The sequence below is a fragment of the Notamacropus eugenii genome, chromosome 6 (genome assembly GCF_028372415.1).
Source record: "Notamacropus eugenii isolate mMacEug1 chromosome 6, mMacEug1.pri_v2, whole genome shotgun sequence".
NCBI lineage: Eukaryota > Metazoa > Chordata > Mammalia > Diprotodontia > Macropodidae > Notamacropus > Notamacropus eugenii.
In genome coordinates this window covers 25,809,565-25,836,341 of record NC_092877.1, presented here as the reverse complement: position 1 = coordinate 25,836,341, position 26,777 = coordinate 25,809,565, and the positions used below count along the sequence as shown (strand labels likewise).

General features: G+C 36.9%; 1 protein-coding gene and 1 long non-coding RNA gene across 2 annotated transcripts in view; one reads left to right on the top strand and one right to left on the bottom strand.

Moving 5' to 3' along the window:
• Positions 1-26,777, top strand: part of LUZP2 (leucine zipper protein 2) — a 743,524-nt gene that overhangs the window by 581,950 nt on the left and 134,797 nt on the right. Inside the window, exon 9 of the mRNA XM_072619311.1 lies at positions 14,424-14,591. Coding sequence (XP_072475412.1) covers positions 14,424-14,591 — 168 coding nt within the window. The remainder of the gene's footprint in view (positions 1-14,423; positions 14,592-26,777) is intronic.
• Positions 3,046-26,098, bottom strand: LOC140510588 (uncharacterized). The gene is made up of 3 exons (XR_011969299.1): positions 26,009-26,098; positions 11,865-11,932; positions 3,046-3,104 (listed from the first exon to the last, which is right to left on the bottom strand). It is a non-coding gene; the product is annotated as an uncharacterized lncRNA (long non-coding RNA).

Sequence of the window (26,777 nt, the reverse complement as noted above, 5' to 3'; positions counted from 1 at the left end):
GAGGTTTTCACTCACTTCGAGTGCCTGTTTCCTCAGGTTACTGGATTAGGCCTTCAGCTTTCATTAAAATCCTACTAAATAGTATGAAAGCAGCATCTGTTTTACATTCAAGCATTGTGTCCCTGGGCTCTATTTTGATAAATGATGACTATATGTATATATATACAATTTATAATGACTGACATATATATATATACATATACATGTGTGTGTGTGTGTGTGTGTATATCATGATCTTGGGGACATTTCTTATTATTTATTAGGTTGGAGACACCATGACATAGTATAAAAAGAATTGTTATTGGTGACAGAAAATCCATATCTGCCATCATGTGACCTTAGGTAAGTCATTTGTCCTTTACAATCCCAGTTTCTGTCTTGGTCATATGGGAACGATTACACTTCACAAAAATATTTTGGAGCTGAAATGAGGTAAGACATAACTCATTGTATAATATAAAGCACTAAATAAATGAGCCAAGGTATAAAAAGTCTTTTCTAACAGAACACACTAGATAAATGTCAGTTATTATTATGATTATGTTTTGAATTATGACAGCCTTTAGCTACTGACACAAAGAGCTGTTAAAATGCAAATGGCTAGGCTCCCAGGGGTTAGCAGCATAATAAATATGAGCGTATTTCTTGCCAGTAATTTACATAAGTTTTTTTTTTAACTTTCCTTTTGTTTACTCTAAAGGACAGTCCTTACTTTTGCATGACATTCTATGCTAGCAGATAGTGTTTTACATTATTCTCACAACCACTCAGTAAAATAGGTAGGGTAAGTGGAAGTCATTCATCCTTTCACTTATGCATTCATTCATTCATTCATTCTTTCATTCATTCATTCATTCATTCTTTCATTCTTTCATTCATTCTTTCATTCATTCATTCATTCTTTCATTCATTCATTCATTCATTCTTTCATTCATTCATTCATTCATTCATCCATCCATTCATTCTTTTGTCCACAGAACATTTACATCATCTCAGAGCCAGAAAGTCCCTCACTGATCTTCTTGTCTATATGGAAACTCGTCTATACTTTTACTGACAAGGAGTTGTTCGGTTTTTGCTTGAAACTCTTCAGTGAAGGAAAACCCACTGCCTCCCAAGCAGTCCCTTCTACTTCTGTACAATTAGAATTGTTAGAAAGCCTTTATTTAGATCAAGTTGAAACTTTCTTCCTACAGCTCCCATCCTTTCCTCCTAGTTCTATCCCCTGGTATCAAGTAGAATAAACCTAATTCCACTCTGATATAAGTGTCATCTAGATATTGGAAGAATGCATACATTCCCTACCTAAATCTTCTCTTAAACAGGTTTGACATTCTCTGTTCCCTCAACTGCTCCCCATCACTCCAAACTCTTGGGACCTTTGCCATGCTGGATGCCTTCCTTTGGGCTCTCTCCAGCTTAGCAATATCCTTCCTAAGGATGTGGAGTCTGAAACAGCTTATGATGCTGCAGATGTGCTCTGGCCCACAAGGCGTATCTCAGGAAGTTTTCCACCTCTTTAATCATTCACCAAGAAGAAAGATATTGGACTCAAGAAAAGTGACTTTGAGTTTAGCCTCCATCACTTCTGAGTAGTGTGACTTCAGGAGGTCCCTTCCCTTCTTTGAACATCAATTTCCTCATTTAAAAGAGAATTTACTTAAACAACTCTAGCTTTTTCCCCTAGTCATAAGTGAGGATTGAAAGAAACTTTATATTCAAAGTGCTATGCAAGCCTTAAAATTCTATATAAATATCAACTCACTGTTATTTATGCATTCATTCATGAAAGACTATTTATTACCAGCTTCCAGTGTTCAGTGAAGTATCCTCATACAGGCTTTTCTTTTCTTTCCTTTTTTATTATTATTGATATGGCAAATGAGGTCCAAAGAGACTCAATAATCAGATGAGATGAAATATATAGCAGTCTTTGAAATCATTAAATTATTTTTGAAATAGACACGTGATTTCATTTCAGTGAAGAAATTTCACCAATATAGATCAGCAACTCTTCTACAACTTATAGTCGAAAGAATAATTTGTCCATACTTAGTTGTGTATTTCATAGCTGTGTATTTCAAAAATGTCACATGAACCCAGGAGTTCTTTACTCCTTCAGGTTTTTTTTGTTCTGGTTTATGTGCATGTGAACTCATCTACAATCTAAACCTTTGCATTGGATTTTAGATATGCAAAACAAATCAATAAGGATTAATCAAATATAATGGATCTCACCTTGTTTTGGGGGCCCTTAAGAAAATGGGTCAAAAAGGAACCTCAAAGATTTCTCCAAATTTAACAAGGTGATAAAAAGTGACTTATGGTTTCAATCTGATCCAACTTATGCACACATATAAGCATACATGCATATTTACACATATGTATATATGTACGTGTGTATGTATATGTATACATACTTTTAATTATGTTTCACTAAAAGAACTCCCCAATGAAATATGCAAAATATATAATGTTTGAAATTCTTTGATGTGATTGTTATTAGTACAGTTCTGTCAATAGACTGAATTCATTATCTGAAAACCATCTAGAGAATTAATCAACAAACATTTTTAAAGCCTTGTTTACATCGTACTAGAGGAAGTATGTCATAGAGCATTGAGACCTGGCTTTAGACTCTGAAAAACACTGCATAGATGGTCCTTGACAAACTACCTTACTCTCAGAGATCTGGACAACTCTCTGCAACTATATGTTGCAGCAAAGGTCCTGATCTATAGTCTTAAAGGAAAGTTCTTTATCTAGGGCAGGGTTGGGGAACGTGTGGGCTTGAGGTCACATGTGGCCCACTAGGCCCTTTGACAGAACTTCACAAGTTTGGATTCCGTCAAAGGGCCACATTTGAGGACTTACAGGACCACATGTGGCCTTGAGGCCACATGTTCCCCAACCCTGCTCTAGGGAATTCCTAATACCAATGAAATTACAGGTCTGTTTCTTATCTGTGATCCAGTGTGGTGGACACTGGAAATACAAGTAAAAGAAATGAAATATTTCTTACTTTCAAGGAGTTTACATCTTAACAAGAGATTCTCCAAACCAAAGTTGGCTACTAACTGATGAATTACTGACCACCGTAACATCTGAAACAAAGAAAAAATAAATAACAAAAATGACCAATAAAATTTTGTGTGTCCCCTTCCTGCTTCCACAGTGTCACTAGTGAAGCAGGCAGAGGGGGCCTAAGCTTCAGAGTTAATAGTATATCCATAACCATTAACTGTATGTCCTGCAAATATAAAATTTTTGTCCAATATTCAGTCATTACACTTTTGGAAGATGTGAACCCACATCAATATTGATATTCTAGTGATATAAAATCTGAAGTCAAAAGGAGGTTATTGCTAAATCGAAGGATGACTCACATGTTCTCCTTGGAGAAGCAAGCGAATGAGCTGGCAGAGATGGTTTTATCATGATCTCAAAGGCAGCAAGAAACAATTTCATGGGATATTTTTGCCTCTCAACTTGTAATTCTTATGGATATAAGCAAAAGACCTCTAAGAAAGTAATTTCACACTAAATTCCAACATCTGTTGTAAAACATGAAAAGGTAGAGAAATTTTATTTAAAAAGTTGACAAAATCCTATAAATCAAATTAACAGGTACTGGAATTCTCAGCATAAAAGATGATGCTGAAGAATATCTGAGAAAATATGGTTTATTAGAAAGAGGGGAAAAGAGACCAAAGATTTGGAAATTATTCAAAGTTATCAATACTATGAATTAAAAATATTTTTTAATAATAAAAAGTTAAAAAGTACTGACCATGGCAAGCATTGAATGCCACAGAAAATGAAACTGATTATATCTTTAAAAAATGTAACAAGAGATTGCTGATATGAAAATGGTAGCAGAATCAGCTATGCCCAATAAGTTAATCAAATGGAGCAACCACAGAAATAAAAATCAAATTAGAATAAAGGATAAAAATGAAAAGCTATTGAAAATAACCTCCAAAATATCTTTGTGGAGGTAGAGAGAATCTTTCCTCTCCTGACTGGAGTAACTCAGTCTTCAAATAAAAGACTATTGTTTTCGTGGCAAATTCAATCAGCTCTCCCCTACCTCTTCTCTTCCCATTTTTACTCTTATCTTACTCTTTCTAGTAGAGACAGCTTGGACCTGAATTAGAATCCTGGCTTTGCCTTTGTCTTTTTGATCTTTGGCAGATCAGGTCATCTCTCCAGGCTATAGTTTCTTTAAATGGTGGGTTCAGATTAGAGGCTATCTAAAGTAATTTTGAACTCTAAATCAATAACTTTGTTTCTTATTTTTCTTTTTTTTTATACTATATCTCTCCATGTATTGGAGATTCTTTTTCTGGTCTTTTAAAATTTTAGTATTTTTATTGATATATTCTTGAAGAAGAAATGAAAAAAAGACTTTCTCAAACACTATTCTATTAAATGTTATGCCCTCACAATTAGTCACTTGATTGAACTGTGCTTTTGGGTAGCATGTACAGAGAATACGAGCTCCTGCCTTGGTTACTGTCTGCTGATTATAAGAAAGTTTTTGACTAGAAACAATGAGACTTTAAAGTTTGACAACTGCATGTAAGTTTACTTTGTAAATGTGACTCTGAAATAATTTATTTAAAGAGTCTGTTATCAGTAAGCTGAATTGAAAAGAAGTCTATTAACTGGATTAAAAATACATTTTGATAGACATATGTGAATGGATGGCCTATTGAGTTCATGTGTACATGCATTTATATCCAAAATAGCCATTGCAGGTATACCATTAGTTGGATATAGCATTTGATTAAAGGAAGAGCATGGGGTAAATTCTATTTGTGTCACCAAAAGTTTTGTTTTGTTTGTAATTAAATATGTCCCACATCCAGTAAATGGGCAGCTAGGTGGCTCAGTAGAGTGCAGGACTTGGAGTCAGAGAGTCTCATCTTCCTGAGTTCAAATCTGGCCTCAGACATTAACCAACTGTGTGACTCTGGGGAAGTCACTTAAGCTTACTTGCTTCAGTTTCCTAATCTGTAAAATGACCGGGAGAAGAAAATGGAAAAGTACTCCAATGTCTCTGCCAAGAAAATTTCAAATGAGGTTGCAAAGTCAGACATGACTGCAAAACAAAAACAACAGATCCAGTAAATAATTTGAGTTCAGGATGGTTATGAAGATATTTTAAGGATACACGGAATTTTATTTGCTTTGCAGCAAAGTTCAGGTCTCTGGATTTTGAATATCTTCAACAGAAAGGAGAAAAAGAAGGTCTCAGTGGGGATCTCTTGCTATGCAACTAGCAGCTACATCTGAGGGCACTTATAATGGCCTATTTATTATGATAAACATTTATTAATCACCTCCTATCTACTGAGGATTTTGCCAAATGAAAAGAACAAAAAAATAAAAAGACAAAAATGAAATATTTTCTGCACTCAGAAAACTTACGGTCTCCTGGAGAAGAGGAAGATAGTTATACACAGCAGCTGACATAGATAACAAGAATATCTCCACTATGGTACTATTATCAGTGGGAATTTCTTTTTGATTCGTTTACCGAAGAGATAAATACATCTTAGATATAAATATGAACAATTCTTAGACATCTCAATTGAACCAGTTAACTGAAGGCATAAATTAGGTTCAAATAACCTAATTAATAGATTTGGGTAGGTGTTTTTCGACTTTGGGAGAAAAGTATATGAGGAAATGTAGTGGGTTTGACTGAAAGATTAAGCATGTGTCTGAACATTATGTATTTCAGAGTTGGAGAATATTTCAAGCAAAGTATGGGAATAATTACTTTAGGAGTAAAACTTTGGGAATACATTGAAATGCCAAACTAATGCCTTTAACCAGAGGTAGGAAGGAACAGGTTAACCCAGAGATAGCATCCATTCCAGTATCTCTTCTCCTTCCCCCTCTCATACGATGTCATTTGAGAAACTGGACCAGTAAGTAATGACACTGAAAGAGGACAGCCTAGATATGTGCACAGAAGTGTGGTTTCAGGACTTTATAAGGGGTACAATCCTCTGGATACAGAAGGGAACTATGCATCACTTACCGGAACTTCATGAGAACTCCACAAAGGAAAAAAAAGGACTTTTATCTAACCAGGGATTGTAATTTACCCCTTGTGACATGTACTGCTCCCTTTATCCATTTAACTTATTTAGATCTCTATATGCTTAAAGGAGACAGCTTCCCAGACTTTAGGAGAAATGTTTGTGTATAATTTTTAGTGTATACAACTCTATAAAATATTCATATCTAAAACCAAGATAATTCTGGCTAATTTATGAAATAATGTTCAGTGGGTATGATAATGATTGATGGGTGCTTGTAAGGAATAATATTGGAATCCAGCGCCTCTCAGTGTGTTACCCCTAGATCCCTGAGGCAAGTGATAACAAGCTACTATCTGGGGAACCAATATGCAAGTGTGATTAGGCTTTGGAGCCTAGAGGAAAGTGATAGAAAAAAAGGTAATTTGAGAATGTTGCAAACCCTCAACATTAGGAAATAAGGGAAAGATGAACAAAGGAAGTACTTCCTATGCTGTGTCTTGTAGGAAGATGAGACTCCTGAGTAGAGGTGAAGAAGAAATATACTTTAGTAATGGGTGAATAGCTCCCAAAGGTAAGGATGGTGAAGAAATAGAATACAGAGTTCATGAGACTAATTTGGCTAGATGTAGATTTTGAAAAGGCTACTAATTTGAAGTAGATTGAACCATTTTTGGTACTTCTATAAATGCCAATAAAACAATAGTTGATCCTAAAGTCACTTGATGCCAATGGAATAGGAAACTGATGTGGTCAAGACTTTGGAATTGTGTTGTAGAAAGGTTACCTTGAATATTTGAAATTTGGAAGGAAGCAGCCTATTTAGAAAGTTTTTAAAAACAGTATAGGAGAATTGATTAGGATTCAAGGTATGATAGCTCACATGTGATTGAAAAGAAAGGAAACAAATAATAATTATTGTTAAAACTTGGTATCTGATTGGATGTAGATATGAAGGAGAGGGAACAAGAATTGATAAGACCAAGATTTTGAACTTGGATGACAGTGGGGTAGGATAATCAAATTAGAAATATGAGAGTTTGAAGAAAGAGCAAGTTGAGAGCTGGAGTTAGACATATCAATGGAACATACCGATATAGCCATCTGTTAGGCCGAGGAGAGTGAAGAACTAGGGTTAAGGAAAGAGTTGCATAGGCAGTTTTTGGGAGACATACAAAGAGGGATGATAATTAAATGCATGTGAATGATGAGGTGGCCAACAGTAGAATATAAAGAGCATGGAGGTGAGGAAGCAAGATAGAAAGGATGGCCTTCTTTAGGACATAAGAGATAGAAGATGATCCAGGAAAGGACAGTGACAATGAAGAGTCAGGTGGTACAAAAAAGGAGAAAATGCTGTGATGGATGTCTAGGCACAAGAGAACATATAAGACATGGAGGGTGGCCAATAGTATCAAAAGATGTGGAGTGACCCAGATGTACAGGGACTGGGAAAATAGTATTGGCTTCATCCCTTAGAGCACTTCATAACTCTTAGTAGTATGGGGCTATTGGAGGCAGATGGCAAAGTCCTCAGAAGTAAGGCATTTCAGATAGCAAGTATTTACCTATAAATGATAGAAGAGGTGAAGATGCATAACTGAAGAGAATGAAAGAGTTAATGGGAAGTGTATTTAAAGATGTGGGATAAGAGGGCACCTTTAGGTAAAGAATAACCAGTAGAATGGGCAAGATTGCAGGGAAGGGCAAAAGCAGGAAAAACTCTTAGTCGTGAGGGGAAGGAATCCAAATTATAGGTAGAAGAATTGGCCTTGGCAATGAGAAGGGCTTTATCCGAAAGTACAAAACTCCCAAATAAAGAATGAGACATGATGTAGAGAAATTCTATGGCATGGAGTAGGAAAGAACACTACTCAGAGTGAATAGCTCTGATTCTTTTAAAGTATAAAAGAGTGGTTTCTCTGGGGTCTACTTGCCCTGATTTCATGTCTGAGTGCCTTCTTAGTTCAAGACACACAATTGCCACTTGTCTCAAAACAACCACAGAAGACATCATCTCTGGGGGAACTCTTGAGCCAAGTGGCACTGCAGGTGGGAACAAGGACTTCAACATAGAGGTGGGATCTAATACTGTCAAGGATAACCACATTGGTTGACATAGCAATTACTCAACCTCCCCCCTCTGGAGCAGTAAGCTTTCCTGCTACAAAATGCCACTGGCAAGCTTGTTAATGCCAGTATCTTCTCATCTGTAAGGCACCTAGTTAAATATTGTGGTTAATTCCATTTCCAGCAGGTGGGATCAGCAGGCTCCCCTTTCCACTAGACTGTCTGCACACAACTTCCTCCCCTGATTTTTTTCCCCGAAGGGTAATGCTTCTCTTCCTCACCTGCTCCTTAAATTTCATTCTTTTGTTAAACAGAAGAGTTAGTTTTCTTACATAAAAATGCAGAGTGAAATGTCTGGTATGTTCATTTATAGACTGGAAACTGGAATGGGCACGGGGGAAAACAGAAAAGACACATTTTTTTCAAAGAGCTTCTTTATTATTTGCTATCTATTCAATAAGCCCTCTTTTAAGAGAATCATCATATTTTAGAAAGCTTAACATAGAAAGGTCATTGAGTCAAGCTAATCTATCTATTCTATTTTCCCCTACATTATTCATAGTCTCTGTAACAGCTGCTCTCCTATTATTGTTGCACTGTCTCTTGGAAAAATAATAAAACATGATTGTGAGATGTTTTTGAAGATGCTATTCAGTTCAGTGTTTTTAATCCAGAAAATATTTATCAAATGTACACTTTTGGTGACTAGTCACTGAGGATGATGCAAGGATATGCCAGGAAGGGTACCTGTTCTCAAGGAGGGCAGAGGTGAATAAGATTGTAACACACATGCAGATGGCATGCCCATATGTACACATTATAATGGAAAACAGGATGTGATCATTTCACACAATAAATGTGAGTCAAGTGCTATCAAACAATAAATTTTTAAAGAACCTACTTTGTCTAAGAGTCTGTGCTGGGCACCTTGGGAGCTGTCAGGGAACCATCATTACTGCCAAGGACTTCATGATACAGTTGAGAAACTAAGCTAGAAAATGTCCAGGTGTTGTCCAGGAGGTTTATCTTATCATATATATTATGGGTACACTGCACTTCACATAATTTTAAGTTGTACAATATTATGTGTAGCAAAGCTATAAAGTTGATCAGCTGTAATGATCTATATCTTGTCAGAAATGGAAGTTCTTGTAGCATATGGTCCCTAGGTGAAGTATGAGCTGTGATTTGATTTTGACAAGAAGGGGAAAGAAAAGGTTCCATTGCAGAAAGTTCTGGCCAGCTTGTTGAAGCCAAAGGAGAGAATGTTTTGTCATCAAAGTGCATCATTTTGAAAAGGAGAGCAAGGATGAATGATAAAACCTAGGAGATTTGAATCTAAGATGAAAAATAAGTTTTAACAAAGGGTGGAACAAGTCACAAATTTGGACTTATCACCTTTATGTTCTCACTAAGGATCGCTACACATTGGAAACAGGGAAGGGAAGGGAAGGGAAACAAGGGAAAAGGGAAACAAATGTTGGAGGGGATGTGGAACAGTTTGGACACTAATTCATTTTTAGTGGAATTGTGCACTGATCAGCTGTTTTGGAGAGCAATCTAGAATTATACCCAGATGTATTAAACTATCTATACCCTTTAACACAGCAATACCACTGCTGGGTCTATTCTGAAAGATAATTAGGCAAAAAGAAAAAAAAAGAACCTATGTAAAATATTTATTTATTTTTAGATTTCAACATTTATTTTCACAAAATATTGAGTTCTAATGTTTCTCCCCATCTCTCCCCTCCCCCACTCCACAATACCTTGCATTCTGATTGCCCCTTCCCACAATGTGTCCTCCCTTCTATCACACCCCACCCTTCCCTTTTCCCCATCTTCTCTCTTTTCTTGTAGGGCAAGATAAATTTCTATACCCTATTACCTACATTTCTTATTTCCCAGTTATATGCAGTAACAATTCTCAACATTCATTTCTAATGTTTTAAATTCCAACTTCTCCCTCTCTCTCCTTCCCTACCCATCCACACTGTGAAGGAAAGCAATTCAATACAGGTTATATATGTGTCATTTTGCAAAAGACTTCCATAATAGTCATGTTACGTAAGACTAACTATATTGCCCTCCATCCTACCCTGCACCCCCTTTTATATATTGTCTCATTTGACCTTTTCCCTTTCCAAAAGCGTTTACTTCTAGTTACTCCCTTCTCCCATTTGCCCTCCCTTCTATCATCCCCCTCACCCCACTTGTCCCCTTCTCCCCTACTTTCCTGTAAGATAGATTTTCATACCAAATTGAGTGAGCATGTTATTCCCTCCTTAAGCCATATGTGAAGAGAGTAAGCTTCACTTTTCCCCTCTCACCTCCTCTCTTTTCTTCTCCATTGAACAAGATTTTTCTTATCTCCCCTAAGTCATGTTAACTATTATGAATACTCAAATTAACTGCAAAGTACCTAGAAAGGAAGATGCTATCTGTGTAACTGATAAATAGAATTATATCTAGGATAAGTTTACAAATATGTGCACAGCCATCCCTCACTCAAACCAAAGCCAACTGCAAGTCATGTCATCATCTTGATGTCATGGTCTTCTTCAAGAACAAAGGACAAACACAACATATATGTGTGTATATACACATATATATACACCAGACATATAATTATCTAGTGTGTGTATGTACATAGGGGTCTGTGGGGTGTTCAAGGAGAAGTAGCACCTCTGTTGTGAGGATTTGTCAGCCTTTTTCAGGGTTACTTTTCTACCCGGTGGCCATACCAAGGGCAATTTTATCATCAGACAGCCTAAACCAAGAGTTCTCAGACTAGTAGGGGAGAGGCGGGGATGCCTAGGTCAAGCACATGAAGACTTCCCCTGAGTGAATGGGCAGATGAGAGCAATTTGTTCCAGAATTCACGAAGGCAGCTGAAGCAGGCTCTGTAGAGAGCTTAGAGCTTGGTTGGGCACTAAAGGCACAAAGGCTAAGCACTGCATCTTGGGCATCATTATTTTTCTTGACTTTTATCCTGCCATTGGACTTAGATGACTGGAAGAGAGAAAGGATGATGACTTCTCTGTTTCACTTAAATCCAATTTATGAGCAACTCAAGATATAACTCCTGATGTCATTTGGTCACTTGGGAAACAAAGGATAAAAGTAAATGTACATAAATATGTACACGTACAGTATATATTTATACTATATAGGTGTGGATATAGACAGATATATACATATGTGTGCATATGTCCATATTATACATGCATACATATGCATATGTAAATATACATGTGTGCATGCAATAGATCATGCATACCTATATCCATATAGTTTGTATATGTGTATTTACTCTCTTACTCAATCAAATGTAAGGTTCTTAAGAATAAGAACTTCCAACTTTTGATTTTATAGTCTTCCCCTGGCACAGTCCTTGGAATAGTAAATGCTTAATAAATGTGTGTTGATTGATTGTTTCTTATACAATATACAAATAACAACATTATAGGCATACGCTTGTGGTGTGGGGTGGTGCAGATGAGGTTCCAGACCAATACAATAAAGTTGATGTTGCAATAAGCAAGTCATCCTTTTCTTTTGTTTCCCAGTGCATATAAAAATGATTTTATACTATACTTTAGTCTGTTAAGTGTGTAATAATGTTACATCTAAAAATGCACATACTTTAATTAAAATATACTTTAATACTAAAAAAAAATTTGCTAACCATCATCTGAACCTTCAGCAAGTCATAAACTTTTTAATGGAGGAGTGTCTTACCTCAGTGTTGATGGCTATTGACTGATCAGGGTGGTGAATGCTGAAGGGTGGGGTAGCTGTGGCAATTTCTAAAAAACAAAAAGAACAAAAAAGACAAATAATGAATTTTGCCATGTCAATGGACTCTCCCTTTCACAAAAGATTTTTCTGCAATGATTTTTAATAGCAATTTCTCCACAGTAGAACTTCTTTCGCAATTGAAATCAGTCCTCTCAAACCCTTCTACTACTTTATCAGCTAAGTCTATGTAATATTCTTCAATATTATTGTGTCTCAGGGGATAAGGAGGCCTGAGCAGGGGAACTGAATCAGGGGAAAGCCCAGTTATTGAAACATTCAGAACACGCACATTTATCATTTAAGTTTGTGGTCTTATATGGTTGTGGTCTATGGCATCCCAAAACAATTACAATAGTAGCATCAAAAATCGTTGATCGCCAATTTCCATAACAGGGGTAATAATAATTATAATGATGAAAACATTTGAAATATTGTGGGAGTTGCCACAACATGACAGAAACATGATGTGAGCACATGCTGTTGAAAAAGTGATGTCAGTAGACTTCCTTGAAACAAGGTTGCCACAAACCTTCAATTTGCAAGGAAACATATTATCTCTGAAGCAACATAAAATGAGGTGTGCCTGTACTAAGCCAGGGAGTAGAGAGAGCCCTGGATTTAGAGTTCGAAGGGTCTGAGTTGGCATTCCAGCTCTGATTCTTTTTAACTGTGTTCTCATGGGTAAGCCGCACAGTCCCTTTGAACCCTAGTTTTGATATGAATAGAAATGGGGCTAATAACATTTGTACTGTGTACATAATGGCATTGTTGTAAGGAAAACACTCTGTATGCCTTGAAGCACTATCCAAATGGGAGTTCTTATTACCGTGTATTTATAGTCTTAGTAAAATCTTGCCCTCTGGGAAAACTTCTGATTATGGATCTGGTCTATGGACTTAGCACCTATATATGAATATAATGAGCTCAGTTTCCTCCACCCCTATTTATACCAAGGACAAGCTATTCCTCACCAATATATTGCTTATGTAATGTAAGCATTTTATGTGCTTATACATATTATAATAATTAGCATTTTCCTCTTTCCTTCCACCCTCACACAGTTATGAGAAAGAAAATGAAAAGACAAGGAACAGTTACTCTCTGGCATAAATTCTAGGCCTGCTGTTTTCTCCATCTATGTACCCATGGAGGAAAGATTAAGGCCCTTCTTAGTGCCCTATGTAGGCCCAGGAATATTCATAACAGAAGAATACAAAGGCCTCTCTCTTGCCCTCATTACCTATCCATGCTGGTCAGTTTTAGATTCAGGGAATTAGGTGATATCTCAAATGTGAATTGACTTTGGCCTGTCATTGAGGAGAAAGGTAAGCACCAGCTATTGCTTTTCTTTGCCATGTCTTTGCTGCCAGGAGTCGGGTCAGTCTGAGTCATTTGTCTGAGATGGGAAGTAGAGAGGTGTAAAGACTAGTGAATGTCTTCAGACCTCTTTACTTGGGTGTGGTATCTACAATGGACTGTTTGTTTATTACTCTTAGTTAACCAGTTAACATTAATTAAGTGACTACTATGTGCCAGGAACTGTACTAAGTGCTTAGGATAGAGCTACCAAACAGATAACCTCTGATCTTGACTGTGTAATGGGCTGAGAAGGAGGAACCAAAGGGCAGGACGAAGTCTGGTCCAATGAGCTTATTTGAATGGGAAATGAAAGGGGTGGCTGGCTAGAGAGATCTCTTTAAATGGAGGCCTTGGGAGAATTTCTTTGCCCTGCCCTCCAGCCTTACAAGAGAAGATACTCTGGATACTCCTCAGTCTCCCAGAATGATTAGTCCCCTAATAACCTATTCAATTGACCACATATACATTAAAAATAAGTCACTGCTACAAAACTCTTTGACTTGAGGTCCCCTCCCTGGTCCTCTGTGTCAAGGAAATCTTTGTCAGTATTGGGGATGTTGGGATGTTATGTTTGCTAGAAAACTCAACATTTCTCCAGTCAAAGTAAATAGGTATTTGGAGTATATTACAGACTTGATAATATTTATTGTCATTCAAAGGCCAGGACCAAATACAAAGTTCCCATACTAACATGGACTGACAGAGAGTGGTTATTTCAGCATTAAAATATTCAGATCAAAGTCCTGCCTCTGTTATTTGGTTACCTTGACTAAGTCTTTTTATGTTTAGGGTCATCATTTCCCTTGTCTGTAAAACAGAAATACTCTCTTTTAATACTTCCCCTTAAAGGGTAAATAAACTCCTTTAGCCTTTTGTAAACACAAAATGTTCTTATTTAGTTATCCATAGATAGCTTGCTTCAATCCAATAACTCTGATATGTCAGTGTAAGAGAAACAGATTATGAATTGTTAAGACTGGGACAGTTATAATAAGAGCATGTTGGGTTGGCTTAATTTTAATTAAAAATATGTGACTGTTATAAACTGTGTAGTTGGTAGCCATGGAGGGAACAGGTATAAGAGTATTCCATTTATTGGACCCAGTTTTTGAGAACTTCACACCCCTTTGCTTTCCCTAGGAGTCCCAGTTGAAAGCTCTGAAGGAGACTGTACAGCTCTGCCTGACGTCTGTTCTACGCAATCAACCTCCAGCTACGAGCCTAATACCGTCCAAACTAACTGAGAGGAGGCTGCCATTGCCCAATACAAATGACTCAAAAGTTCCAGCTGCCGTGACAAGCAAAAAGGTACATTTTATTTGGGTTTCTAAAAATGTAATCAGAAGAAGTACTACTTTGACAGTTTCTCCTGTGAGACCCTCAAAGTGGAACCAAGAAGGATTTCAAATTCATTGAAAGATTAAGGAGAATCTAGAAGATCATGTTTCTAATGTCACCAAAGTTACTTTGCAAAAGTTTTAGCCCAGCTTTTTTCACCAAGTGAAACAGTTCCTCCCTAACATATTACAAACTCAATATTTCAGACTACTTGGATGATGAACCCAGCCATACTTAATGAAAGGCCTATTACAAATTTAAAAAAAAAAAAAAAAGGAATTCAGTTTTGTTACCTGTAGTTAATTTGAATCTTGAAAGTCATGTCTCTTAAGGCAATTTCTCATTATTAAAATTACGTGAATTAGAGATTCAACTTGGAATAGTGGATAGTAGATGGACCTTGGATGTAGGAAAACCTATAGCCAGATCCTGCTTCAGATGCATGTTGGCTCTGTGTCCTAGAGTAAATCATTTAACTTCTCATGCCCTGAGCATTCTGATCAGATTCAGGCACAGAGAAGGTGCCATTCTGTTTTGGTAGAGGGAGTTTTCTCCCCTGAGACCTCTTTATACCATATTAATCACAGGTCTAGGCTGTGTCCTGAAAAATTAGGTGGAACCAAGGGTGTAAAACTAAAATAGTGATAAATTGACAGTGGCTTAGAAAACTACAAATGAACATTATCTATGTTGTACTGAATTCTTATTAATTTTGTTAAACATTCCTCAGTTCTATTATAATCTGTTTCCAAAACACTGAGGAGTTATGCTGGCACCACATGGCTAAACAGTACCCTGATGATCTTGTTTACATTGAAGTTTCTCAGCAAACCCTGTTTTATTTTTCTTCCTTCCAAAGGGCAAACATGAATCATGGCTTCATTATTATCTGACTTATCACAAATTCCCAATATCTCATAGGTAGAATTAATATTAATGAGGTTCTCCTCCAAAATTTAATGATATATTCACAGGAAGATTAATTGCCTATGTAGGTAAATGCCATTCTTGATGAAGACGATGTTTACAAATTAGGGTTTCTCTTCTTTTTTGCTATCCTAACCTTTCTTGTTTCCTTGGATGGGCTCATGTATCAAGATGGTGGTAGATGGAGAAGGGGCTGCTATTTTTGTGTAAGCGAAGTATTTCTCATATCAGGACAAAATGTCTGACAGGCATAAACCTCATATAGTGCATTTCTGTTTGGATACTGGCCAATTACCCTTTCTGTCCTGAATCCAGCCTTGTTATTTCACCAAATAATCCGTAAACAGGTTTCTCACTCAAAAATCATTTCACTGACAAATGTTTCCATTTATCTTATCACTGTTAGGTGGCATTACATGCTGCAAGTATAAGAACAGGGAGTGCTGGGGTTTAGGCCACGCTTTAAAACCAGAAATGTTTTTCCTCAAGTGTGAAAGTGTATGTTCATTTCTACCAACTTCCCTTCTCTTTGAAAAAGATGTAATCTTCATCCAAATAGCCTATTTCCTGCCAGGGATAAGTGGTGAGACATTCTGAACTGCACATTTATTCAAAGAGTTGGGAAGAACTTATAGTGACTTTTGCAAGGGGTCAGAGAATATTCTTAAAATCTCTAATAGAAGAGTGTATATATATATCTGTCTATATATGGATATATATATATGTTTACATTAACATAATGTAAAATCCTTAAAGGCACGGAATGTTTCATTTTTATCATTTTATCCTTAATGTTTAGTATGGTGCCTGACTCATTGTAGGCACTAAATAAATGTTTATTTAATGAGAGGATGATAATAAAGTTGTTGCTGTTATTTAGAAATTTTCAGTCATATCCAACTCTTTGTGAGTCCATTTGGGATTTTCTTGGCAGAGATACTGGAATCGTTTGCCATTTCCTTCTGCAGCTCATTTTACAGATAAAGAAACGGAGGCAAACAAGGGTGTGTGGGGTCACACAGCTACTGTGTCTTAAGCCAAATTTGAATTTAGGTCTTCCTGATTCCAGGTCCAGTTCTTTATCCTCTATGCTGCCCATTCATAATGTATTTAGTGGCATATTATGAAATGTTTCACCAAAATATAGAGTTCAAAGGGAACTGAAAGGTTACTGAATTCAAAATGGACCTCACCCAAGTGTAACATTCTTGGCAAATGATTATCCAGCCTCTACCTGGAGAGCTCCACTGATTGAGCACTCCTCTGCTTCCTCATGCAGCCTTTTCCAATGTTGGTCATTGCTTGCTCTCTTGGAAATTTATTCAAGTTATTGACCAAATTTGAACATATCACAGAATGGTGGCCAGGGTCATGGAGAAACTGAAAACAGGTAATAATGCAAGAAAAAGATAAGGAATCTTTTGGGGTTTAAATGGGATAAGAGAAAATGTCAGGGGGCGTATCTTAGTCATCTCCAAGTATCTGAAAGACTTTCACATGGACATCTTTATACTAATTTTGCTTGATGTCAATGACCATTGTGGCAAAGATACAGGGAACAAATTTTAGCTCATCATTAGGGATATATTCCTGATCATTATTGCTGTGAAAATGTGAAGTGGGCTATCTTAAAACATAGTGGATTTCCTGATAGGGGACATCTTCAAGCCTAGTCCAGATAACCACTAATTGGAGAAATTCTAGAAGGGATTCTTCTTTAACTGTCCATTGAACCAGATTACCTTTGAGAGCTCTTCCAAACTCTGAGATACTATAGTTCTATTAAGCACCTACTTTATGCAACCAAAGGTATTATATCTCTGATGACCACACCTTTGAAAAGGCTGCTTCCCAAGTCTTGAATCATCTCCCTTCTCTTGGAATCTCTAATTTCTTTCAAGCCATAACTCAAGTTAAATCAAAAACAAGAAGCCTTTCCTTATGCCTCAAGTTGTTAGTGTTTTACATACCCTAAATCCTCCTTCTTCTTTATTTTGTATTGACTTGTCTGTGTATGTGTTATTTACTTCCAGCAAGTTGTTAGTTTCATAGGGAAGGGACTATGTTGTATTTATCATTGTACTTCCATAATCTAGCATTCTATTGAATACCCAGTGGCAGCTTAATATATGCTTAGTGATCTAAATTGAATGGAATTAACGGAGATTAAATAGTCAAGCAAAATACCAACTATTTATTAAGTGCTTACTGTGTGTCAGGAGTTACAATGTGGGTGTATAAAAGCAAATGTAAAATAGTCCTTGCCCTGTCAAGGAAGACAATATGTTCATGTGTATTGATATCCATACATACATATTTGTACATACATGTACATATAATCTCTATACAGTCATATAATGTTAGAATATATATGTACATATATGTAGAATATATATGTATATAAATATATAGAATGACACACATAAAATAGGCATTATATACACTCACTAATGTATTTTATATATATATATATATATATATATATATATATATATAGAGAGAGAGAGAGAGAGAGAGAGAGAGAGAGAGAGAGAGAGAGAGAGAGAGAGAGAGAGTGTAAAGGCACAGAAAGTAGAAAACAGGTAAATTTTGTGGAGAAAATACTATCATTAGGGGCCAGGGCAGAAGGAGAGCTTGGGGATGAAGAAAGTGTTTTTGCCAAAGAAGACTCTTGAGTTGAGTTTTAATTCCAAGAGATCAATAGGAAATGGAGTGTGTTTCTTAAAATGGAAAGGCAGAGAGGGAAGAGCGCATTTATCATGGGTGAAGATCAGAAAGTGAGTATGGTTGAACAACGGAAGTCAAAGGAGGGGGTGGGGTTGGCAATTTACAGACAAACAAAAAAAAATGAAATTGGATCAGATTGTAAAGAGTTTTAAATATCCAACATAGAATCATCTGTTTGGTAAAAAAGAGTAACTAGAATTCCTTGAGTATTGGCTCATAGAGGAAGTCAGACCTTTAAGTCTGACTAAGTATATAACTCTGACAACTTTGGTGTAAGAGAGAAAGGGGAGAGACTTGAGAGAAGATGAGTCATTAGGAGGTTACTGCACAGGCCTATATAACAGGGACTGATAGGCCTGAGAAGTGGAAGAATTTATTCCATATTACAAAGAATGAATGAGAGTAAACAATAAAAAAATGACAGTGATTTTGGGAGCCTGATTGACTGGGAGGAATGAATAGATGGTAGTGCCCTCAGCAATAATATGAAGCCCAGAAGAAGAGGAGGCTGGTCACATGCTATACCAAGTTAAGGTCAAAATAGGTACATTATTTAGACATGATGGGTATGATCAGTAAATTAAGAGAGAAAGGAATAGGTTACCTGTCAGATATATGGATAAAGGAATATTTTATAACCAGAGGTAAAGAACATTATGAAATATGAAATGAATAATATTGATTATGTTAAATTTAAAAAGTTCTTATACAAACAAAGCCAATGCAACCAAGATTAGAAGGGAAACAGAAGACTGGGAACAATTTGTACAACCAGTAGTTCTCATAAAGGCCTAATTTCTCAAATATATAGAGAATTGAGCCAAATTTTTAAAAAGGCCAATCATTCCCTAATTGATAAATGGTCAAAGAATATGAATAGGCAGTTTTCAAATAAAGACATTAAAGATATCTCTAATCATATGAAAAAATGTTCTAAATAACTATTGAGTAGAGAAATGAAAATTAAAACAACTCTGAGATACCACATTATACCCACCAACTTGGCTAATATGACACGAAAGGAAAATGATGTTTTGGAGATGTGGGAAAATTGGAATACTAAAGCATTGATGATGGAGTTATGAACTGATCCAATCCATTTTGGAGAGCATTTTGTAACTATGCCCAAAGGGCAACCAAACTCTACATACACTTTGATCCATCAATACCATTAATAGGTCTGTATCCCAAAGAGATCATGAAAATGGAAAAATATCACATGTAGAAAAATATTTTTAGCATGTCTTTTACTGGTGGCAAAGAATTGGAAATTGAGGGGATGCCCATCAATTGAGGAATGGCTGAACAAATTATGGTATATGAATGTAATGGAATAATACTATTGTGCCATAAGAAATGATGAGCAGGCAGAATTCAGAAAAACCTGGCAAGAATTCTATGAACTGATGCTGGTGAAGTGGGCAAAACCAGGAATACACAATAACAGCAGTAGTGTGCAATGATCAGCTATGATAGACTTAGGTCTTCTAAGCGATACAATGATCTAAAACAATTCCAAAAGACTCAGGATGGAAGAAACTATACACATCCAGAGAAAGAAGTATGGGGTCTCAATGCAGATCGTGGCACAATGTTTTCACTTTTTTTTTCCCTTTCTCATGGTATTTTCTTTGTGTTCTGATTCTTATTTCACAACATGGCTAACATGAAATATATTTAATATTATTGTGCATGTGTAGCCTATAACAAATTGCTTGCCATCTTGGGGAGGGGAAAGAGGATGGAGGGAGAGGGAAAAGAATTGGAACTCAAAATGCTATTAAAAGTGAATGTTGAAAAATGTCTCTACATGTAATTGGAAAAATAAAACACTATTAAATGGGGAAAAAAGGAATAGAAGAGTTGGTTGGAGAGCAGATGCGGTGATAATGAATACTGATGACAGCACAAAAATATTACATGTGAAAGTATATGTTTGGGGAATAAATAATAAAAATAAAGTGATAGGAGAAATATGCAGTGAAGATGTAGAATTGGTAAGTTGCTTTTATATTCTTGACTCTTTAAACTATGGTGACAAATGAATGACCAATGCTCAAAGTCATCTTTTTTGGTGTTCGTTTGCTTTTGCTTTTTGTCCAAATACTTCTTTGATTTCTTCACAAGAATTCAGCTAATTATCTGATCCAAGACTTCTTTTTCTCTCTTTCTTTCTTTTTTATCCCCACTCGGTGTCTAGCATGGTGAACACAGCACAACATCCATTAATTCTATGATGAAACAAGTTTTTTGAAACACAATCACATTTTAAAACCCATGAAAATAATCATTCCAGAAGTGAGGGGGGAAAGGGTTACATCTTCACCACATGGAAAAAAAATGGCACGAGGTCATCCAATTAATCAACTAATGAGGCTTATGAAACAGATCACTCTGTGACACAGTACATTTCATCTTCCAAATTGTTTTAACATGTTTATAAAGCTACTAATACCTATTCAGGAATCATTTTGCTCTCTGCTCTAACACAGCAAAGTTGAGCTGTGCAGAATGAACCAACTGTTAACTGACAGAGAAAACATTTCATATCTTTGCTTACCTTCATCTTCCACCTAAAAAGTCTCTCCCTCCTCTTTTTAGCTTGTTTAGCTACTTGCCATTACTCAAGACTCACTTCCTCTGTGACACATTTCCTGATGTTTCTAAATCACACTTATCTGTCCTATTTCTTTCCATACTTCTGTTCCACACGGTCCATTGTTCCATTATCATCCAGTTATTTCATCTTGAACCCCGACTAGGTTGCAGTCAGAGAGCCTAGGTTGAAATTCTGCCTCTAATATTTGCTACCTGTGTGGACTTAGGTTATTTATTTAACTTATCTGGGCTTCATTTTGCTCATTTCTAAAATGAAGGATGACATCCAAGTTTTCTCTCCTGCTAAACTGATGATCCTATGGTTGTTGCTGAATCCAAAGTCTGCTTGAGAGCCCTAATAAGATGCTAGTATGGGCCAGTTATTCTCCTGGCTCTCATTTCACTCTGTATCGGCTCATAGAGGTTTTCCCAGTTTCTTTGAAACTGTCTAATTTTCTCTCTCTCATTGCTCGTGGTACAATGGCATTGCATTATGTGATTACACTCACATTTGTTTAGCCATGCCCAAGATGAGTGAGACATGGACAAATAATTAATCTGAAATACATGTCTGTCTATGTGTGCATACATATGTGTGTATGTATAGATGTGTCTGCTCATGTCATGTATATATATATGTATGTATGTATGTATGCATGCACGTATGCATGTTTTGCTGGGAGGGGAATATCCTCAGGGTTCCTGGACAAAACAGAAACAATTGTTCTTTACATTTACTCTGATCCATCAGAATCCAAACAATGACCTACTGCGGCTTTGGCTGGAAGGAAGGAAGCAAGGAGGAAGGAAGGAAAGAGGGAGGGAGGACAGAAGGAGGGAGGGAAGGAAGGAGGGAGAGAATTGCATTGCCCAACCAGAACTGGCCAGTTGGTTCCCCAGTGGGGCAGCTACTACTACTCTCAGTTGTATGTCCTTCATTCTCAAAGAGGATCATGGCATCAGGAAGGAGATATTAGGACCACGCTTTGAACCAAAATCACTCTGACTCTCATTGATTGGACAACAGTAAGTCCCAGCTCAAGTCTCACTTGGTCATTGTTTGGATTCTGATGGATCAGAGCAAGTGGAAAAGTTTTGTTCAGAAATTCTGAGGGTTTTCCTCTCCCAGATTGATTTTGTTTGACCAGATAAAAGAAGCCATTCTTTGCCTCATTTTTTACCTAGCCTTAATCACTGAATGGGCATTTCCTCAGATAGACTGAGACCTAGGAGTGTCCTGAACATAAAAAGACCAAGCTCCCACTACATCTAGGGCCATCTCCAGTCATCCCAATCTATATCTTGCCACTGGACTCAAAGGGCTCCTGAAGAGTGAGGCTGGTGACTTTGTACAGCCCTTCTCACTTAAATTCAGTTCACTTGCAAGTCGTGATATATCCTTCCTGATGTCATGGTCCTGTTCAAGAACAGAGGACCACCAACAACAACATAATTTGCTAAACTTAAAGTTCTCTGTAAAGTGAATATTGTTTCAATTTTAAGCTTCCTTGAATCAAATTGTCCGACTATGGGAGTGATAGTCTTTAATTAAATTAAGATTAAATCCAGATACAGTATGGTAGTCTCTGTTCTCAGGACTATAGCTGAGGAAGCATATCAATAAGTTGGAAACTTTCCATAATGGTCAGATGTCTTGAGTTGAGGCCATCTCAGCTGATAATTTGAAGAAATTGGGTGTGGTTACCTGGGAGAAGCTACATGGCACAGTGAATAGGAGCACCATGCATCAAATTAGGAAAACCCAAGTTCAAATACGGCTTCCCATAGACTGGGTGACCCTGGGCAAGTAATTTAATCCTGTTTGCCTCAGTTTCTTCCATCAGAGAAGGAAATAGCAAAATAATCCAATATCTTTACTAACAAACCCCCAAATGATGTAATGAAAAGTTGGACAGAACTGAAATGAAAGAGCAACAATCCTTGAGAAGAAAAGACTTGAGATGGCACAGAGTAGAGTGGGGAAAGAAAGGATTGCTTCCTTTAAGCTCTTAAAGCACTTGTCATATATAAAAGGCATTGTACTTCTCTTTATGCCCACAGGACATAACTAGGCAAATTTTACTTCCCTATAAGGAAAAGTGAGAAATGCTGTAGAGAGAGTTGATTTCCAAATCAGACCTCTCATATCCCTGCTATATTCACAACAATAATTTCATATGAAAATTAAAAGCTTAAGATTTTAAAATAATTTAAAATTGAAAAAATTAACAATTCGATAATTTAAAACGATATGGGCTATTTCAGGAAACAGTAGATTTTTCTCTTATTTGAGGTTTTCAAGGAAAGTTCTGGTAATCCCTAACCAAGTCTATTGTTCAAAACAATTTTTTGTCTCTACACAGGTTGGATTTTTTGACTTCTGAAATTCCTTGTAACTCTGAACTGTTGCCTTTCATGATTCCTTGAGGGCAGTGACTGAACCATTTTTGATTCACATCTCCAAAGACTAGCATAGCACAAAGTACCTTTTTGCTGCATGGTCCTGTCAATCATATTTCCGACTCTCTATGACTCCATTTGGAGTTTCCTTGGCAGAGATACTTGAGTGGTTTGCCAATTCCTTCTCTTTAGAAATGAGGAAACTAAGACAACGGGGTTAAGTGACTTGTCCAGGGTCACCCAGTTAGTGAGTATATGAAACCAAATTTACAATCAGGGTTTCCTAACTCCAGGCATGACATTATCCATTGTGCCACCTACTTGCCCTGAAATATAGCTAGGAAGTGTTTAATAAGTTTGTAATAGAATGTGCTGAGTTATATTTCAGTCTAATAAGATGAAATTGCTTGGATGTCATCTTCTTCAGCATCATTTGAGAACAGAGCTTATGGCATTAAATCTATCACTAATAATTGGACTTGTCATCACTCAGACATATGTGAGAATTTCCTGATTTAGCCTTTAGTTATCCCCAATGAATAATTCATGCGGTGTCAATGAAATGAATAGCATGTAATTAGTATTTTCCCTACCATTTCACATATGACAATAATAATATCTGGGATGTATTATGGATGAGATCACATATTTTTTCCAGATAATATTAGAAAAATTCAGTTGTTTCACTAAATTCATTATATCTAGGTTAATATAATACAGAAAATCCTCTTTTGTATAACAGTATTAAAACTTTTAAAAGTTTTTTCTGTTATGGACATAATCTTCATACTGAGTTCTTTCCAATTAGATTGTTAAGCTTTTTTAAGAAAGTCCCTTAAGAAAGGAACTGTTGGTTTGCTTGTATATGTGTGCTCAGTGCTTAGCCAAGTGCCTGACTAATAGTAATTGTTTTATGAACGATCTCTCTCTTTTCTTCTCTCTTTCCTTCCTCCCTTCCTCTCATCTCTCTTTCTTCCTCCCTATCTATCCCTTTCTTCCTTCCCCTAACTTCCTTCCTTCCTTCCTTCCTTCCTTCCTTCCTTCCTTCCTTCCTTCCTTCCTTCCTTCCTTCCTTCCTTCCTTCCTTCTTTCCTTCCTTCCTTTCTTCCATCTAAAAATGTCATATAAATTACAAACTTCATGATTCAGGTGCCTCTAATAAACTTAAATTCAGAGAGCTAAATGAATGGGAGATATCTAATAGCCACCTCTCCATATAAATGAAATATTTTGTTAAAATAATATTTAATCAAATAGTTGATGAACTATTGATATATTTACTGAATCTAATATCTGTCTAAATGTAAACATCTGTGCACAGTTTCCTGAGAGGACTAATTACAGCAACCTTACGGGTCCTTGGTAAGGAGAAGTCTAACTTACAGGTGAATCAGGAAAGGAAAGGGAAACAAAGGAGGACTGGGTTACAGGGGAGAACATGTAGGTTATAGGCACCACTCTGTTACTAACTCTCTGGTTGTTGTGGCCTCCCTACATTTGAACTTCTGTTTCTTGATCTATCAGATGAGGATGGCTGAGCTTCTCTAAAGTCACCCTTGATTGTAAAACTCTGTGATCTCTGAACAGGCCTGAGTATTGTATTTTGTTATACTTGTGTGATTTCACACCTGTCTTCACTTAGATGGGTACTTAATAATATTTCCTGCTCTATAAGTATTACTGAGAGCTGACTTTGTAACTGAGTAAGCAAATTGGTTAGAAAGGTTTTCTTTTTCACTGAGTTGGGGGAATTGGAGGGAGAAAAAATAAATGTTCTTGTTAATTGGGAAAAAACAAAATTATTATTATTTTTTTAAATTATGAAATCTTTCCTTGAAATTTGTGAAATACCAAGTTAATACATGACTGCTCTGTTTCAAATGGGAGTAGCAAAAGTAAGTGGAGTTTTTTGCTGTAGAAAAAAAGAGATAGAAAACAATTATTTTTCCCTTCAAGAAAACAAGTTAATACAGAATTTGAAATTGGTTTTCCAAGTTTTCTTATAGGTTTAAATAGCAATTGAAGTTTCAAAAGTTAAAGCACCTACTGGACAAGTTCAGAGTCTCAAGTGCATCCTGAAAAAAGACCTGAAAAAGAACCCCATGTGTTGATCTGATACATCCCCACCACCCATATCAAATAATGAAAATTATGTCATCTATTTATTCTTTTCCCCTGAAGTTGTTCTTGACTTAGCTTTATTGCTTTTCTTTCTTTCTAGTCGGTGCTTATTATTTTTTTTTCTGTTTTCTTCTGATGACTGCCACATCCCTTTGCAGAGCACATTTCGCCAATTTCAAAGTCAAGTTGAGCATTTTAAAATAATTGAGCATGTGTCTGTAAAATCTGATCTTTTGTTTTCTCCTTTAGGTGACAGAAGGCATGGGAAGGGCAAGAGGGATAGGGGTGGCATAGGCTGTTCGCCCTATTAAAATGTCAACTATGTGAGCATATTTTGAACACAGCCATCTGTCTTTCTGAGGCAGCTTATGCCCTCCTTACCAAGCTAGCTTCAATGATTATTTTCTTTATGACTCATCTTTGGCTCTCATAATCGATTTCTCTTTGTGATGTAATAATTAGAACTTTGTTCTTAGAGCTGGAATTTCTGGATTTCATTCTCATCTGTGGCTCGAGCTCTGTGACTATTAGAAGTCACTTAGTGTCAGCTAGGTGGCTCAATGGATAGTTGCCAAGCCTAGAGGCCTGTATTGGGCTACCCGAGTCTTTCTTACCTGTCCCAGGTCTTCAGTTGGCCAAACCGGATGCACGTATGAGAGAAAGGACGTTCCAGAGTCGAACAGGGGTTGAGCTTTATTACAGGGTCCAGGTTACAAGTGCAGGAGAGTTCTTCCTTAGGAGGAAGAGGGGGAGATTTCCTAAGGAGGCTAAGCTTAAGGGATTGGAAGTAGAAGTACAAGCGGGGAGAGAGGGGGAGGGGAGAGAGGAAAGAAAAGAAGCGGAGCCCTACTATCCTCTTTGGCTCCACACGTGCTAAGAGAGAGCTTTCTGGCTTCCTCAATCCTACTTAATCTTCAGCCACACAGTTTGCATCTCAATACCGTGCTGTTAGGTAACTAGGTGTGCTCCAATCCGGGACGACCTCGAGGGCAGGGAGACTCCACCCATCACTTATCTCCCGGGGAGAGGCGAAAATACCCGAGCTAGCCGAGCTAGCTCAGTCTTACCTTCTCAAATCCCCGCTGTTCATGGAGGGCCTCGTAAGACTCTAAGATTTAGAAGTCCCACTTTTACCCGCCCGAGACCGTCCACACGGAATTGAGCTTCCAATCCCAACAGATAGTGTACCAGCCCTGGAGTCAGGAGGACCTGAGTTCATATTTGTCCTCAGAAACTTGACACTTACTAGTGACATGACACTGGGTAAGTTACCTAACCCTGATTGCCTCACCAAAATAAAAAGTCCTTTAATTTCTTTGAATCTAACTTAACTTATCTATAAATGGGGACATGAATACCATTGCTACCTGCTCCTAAGATTAT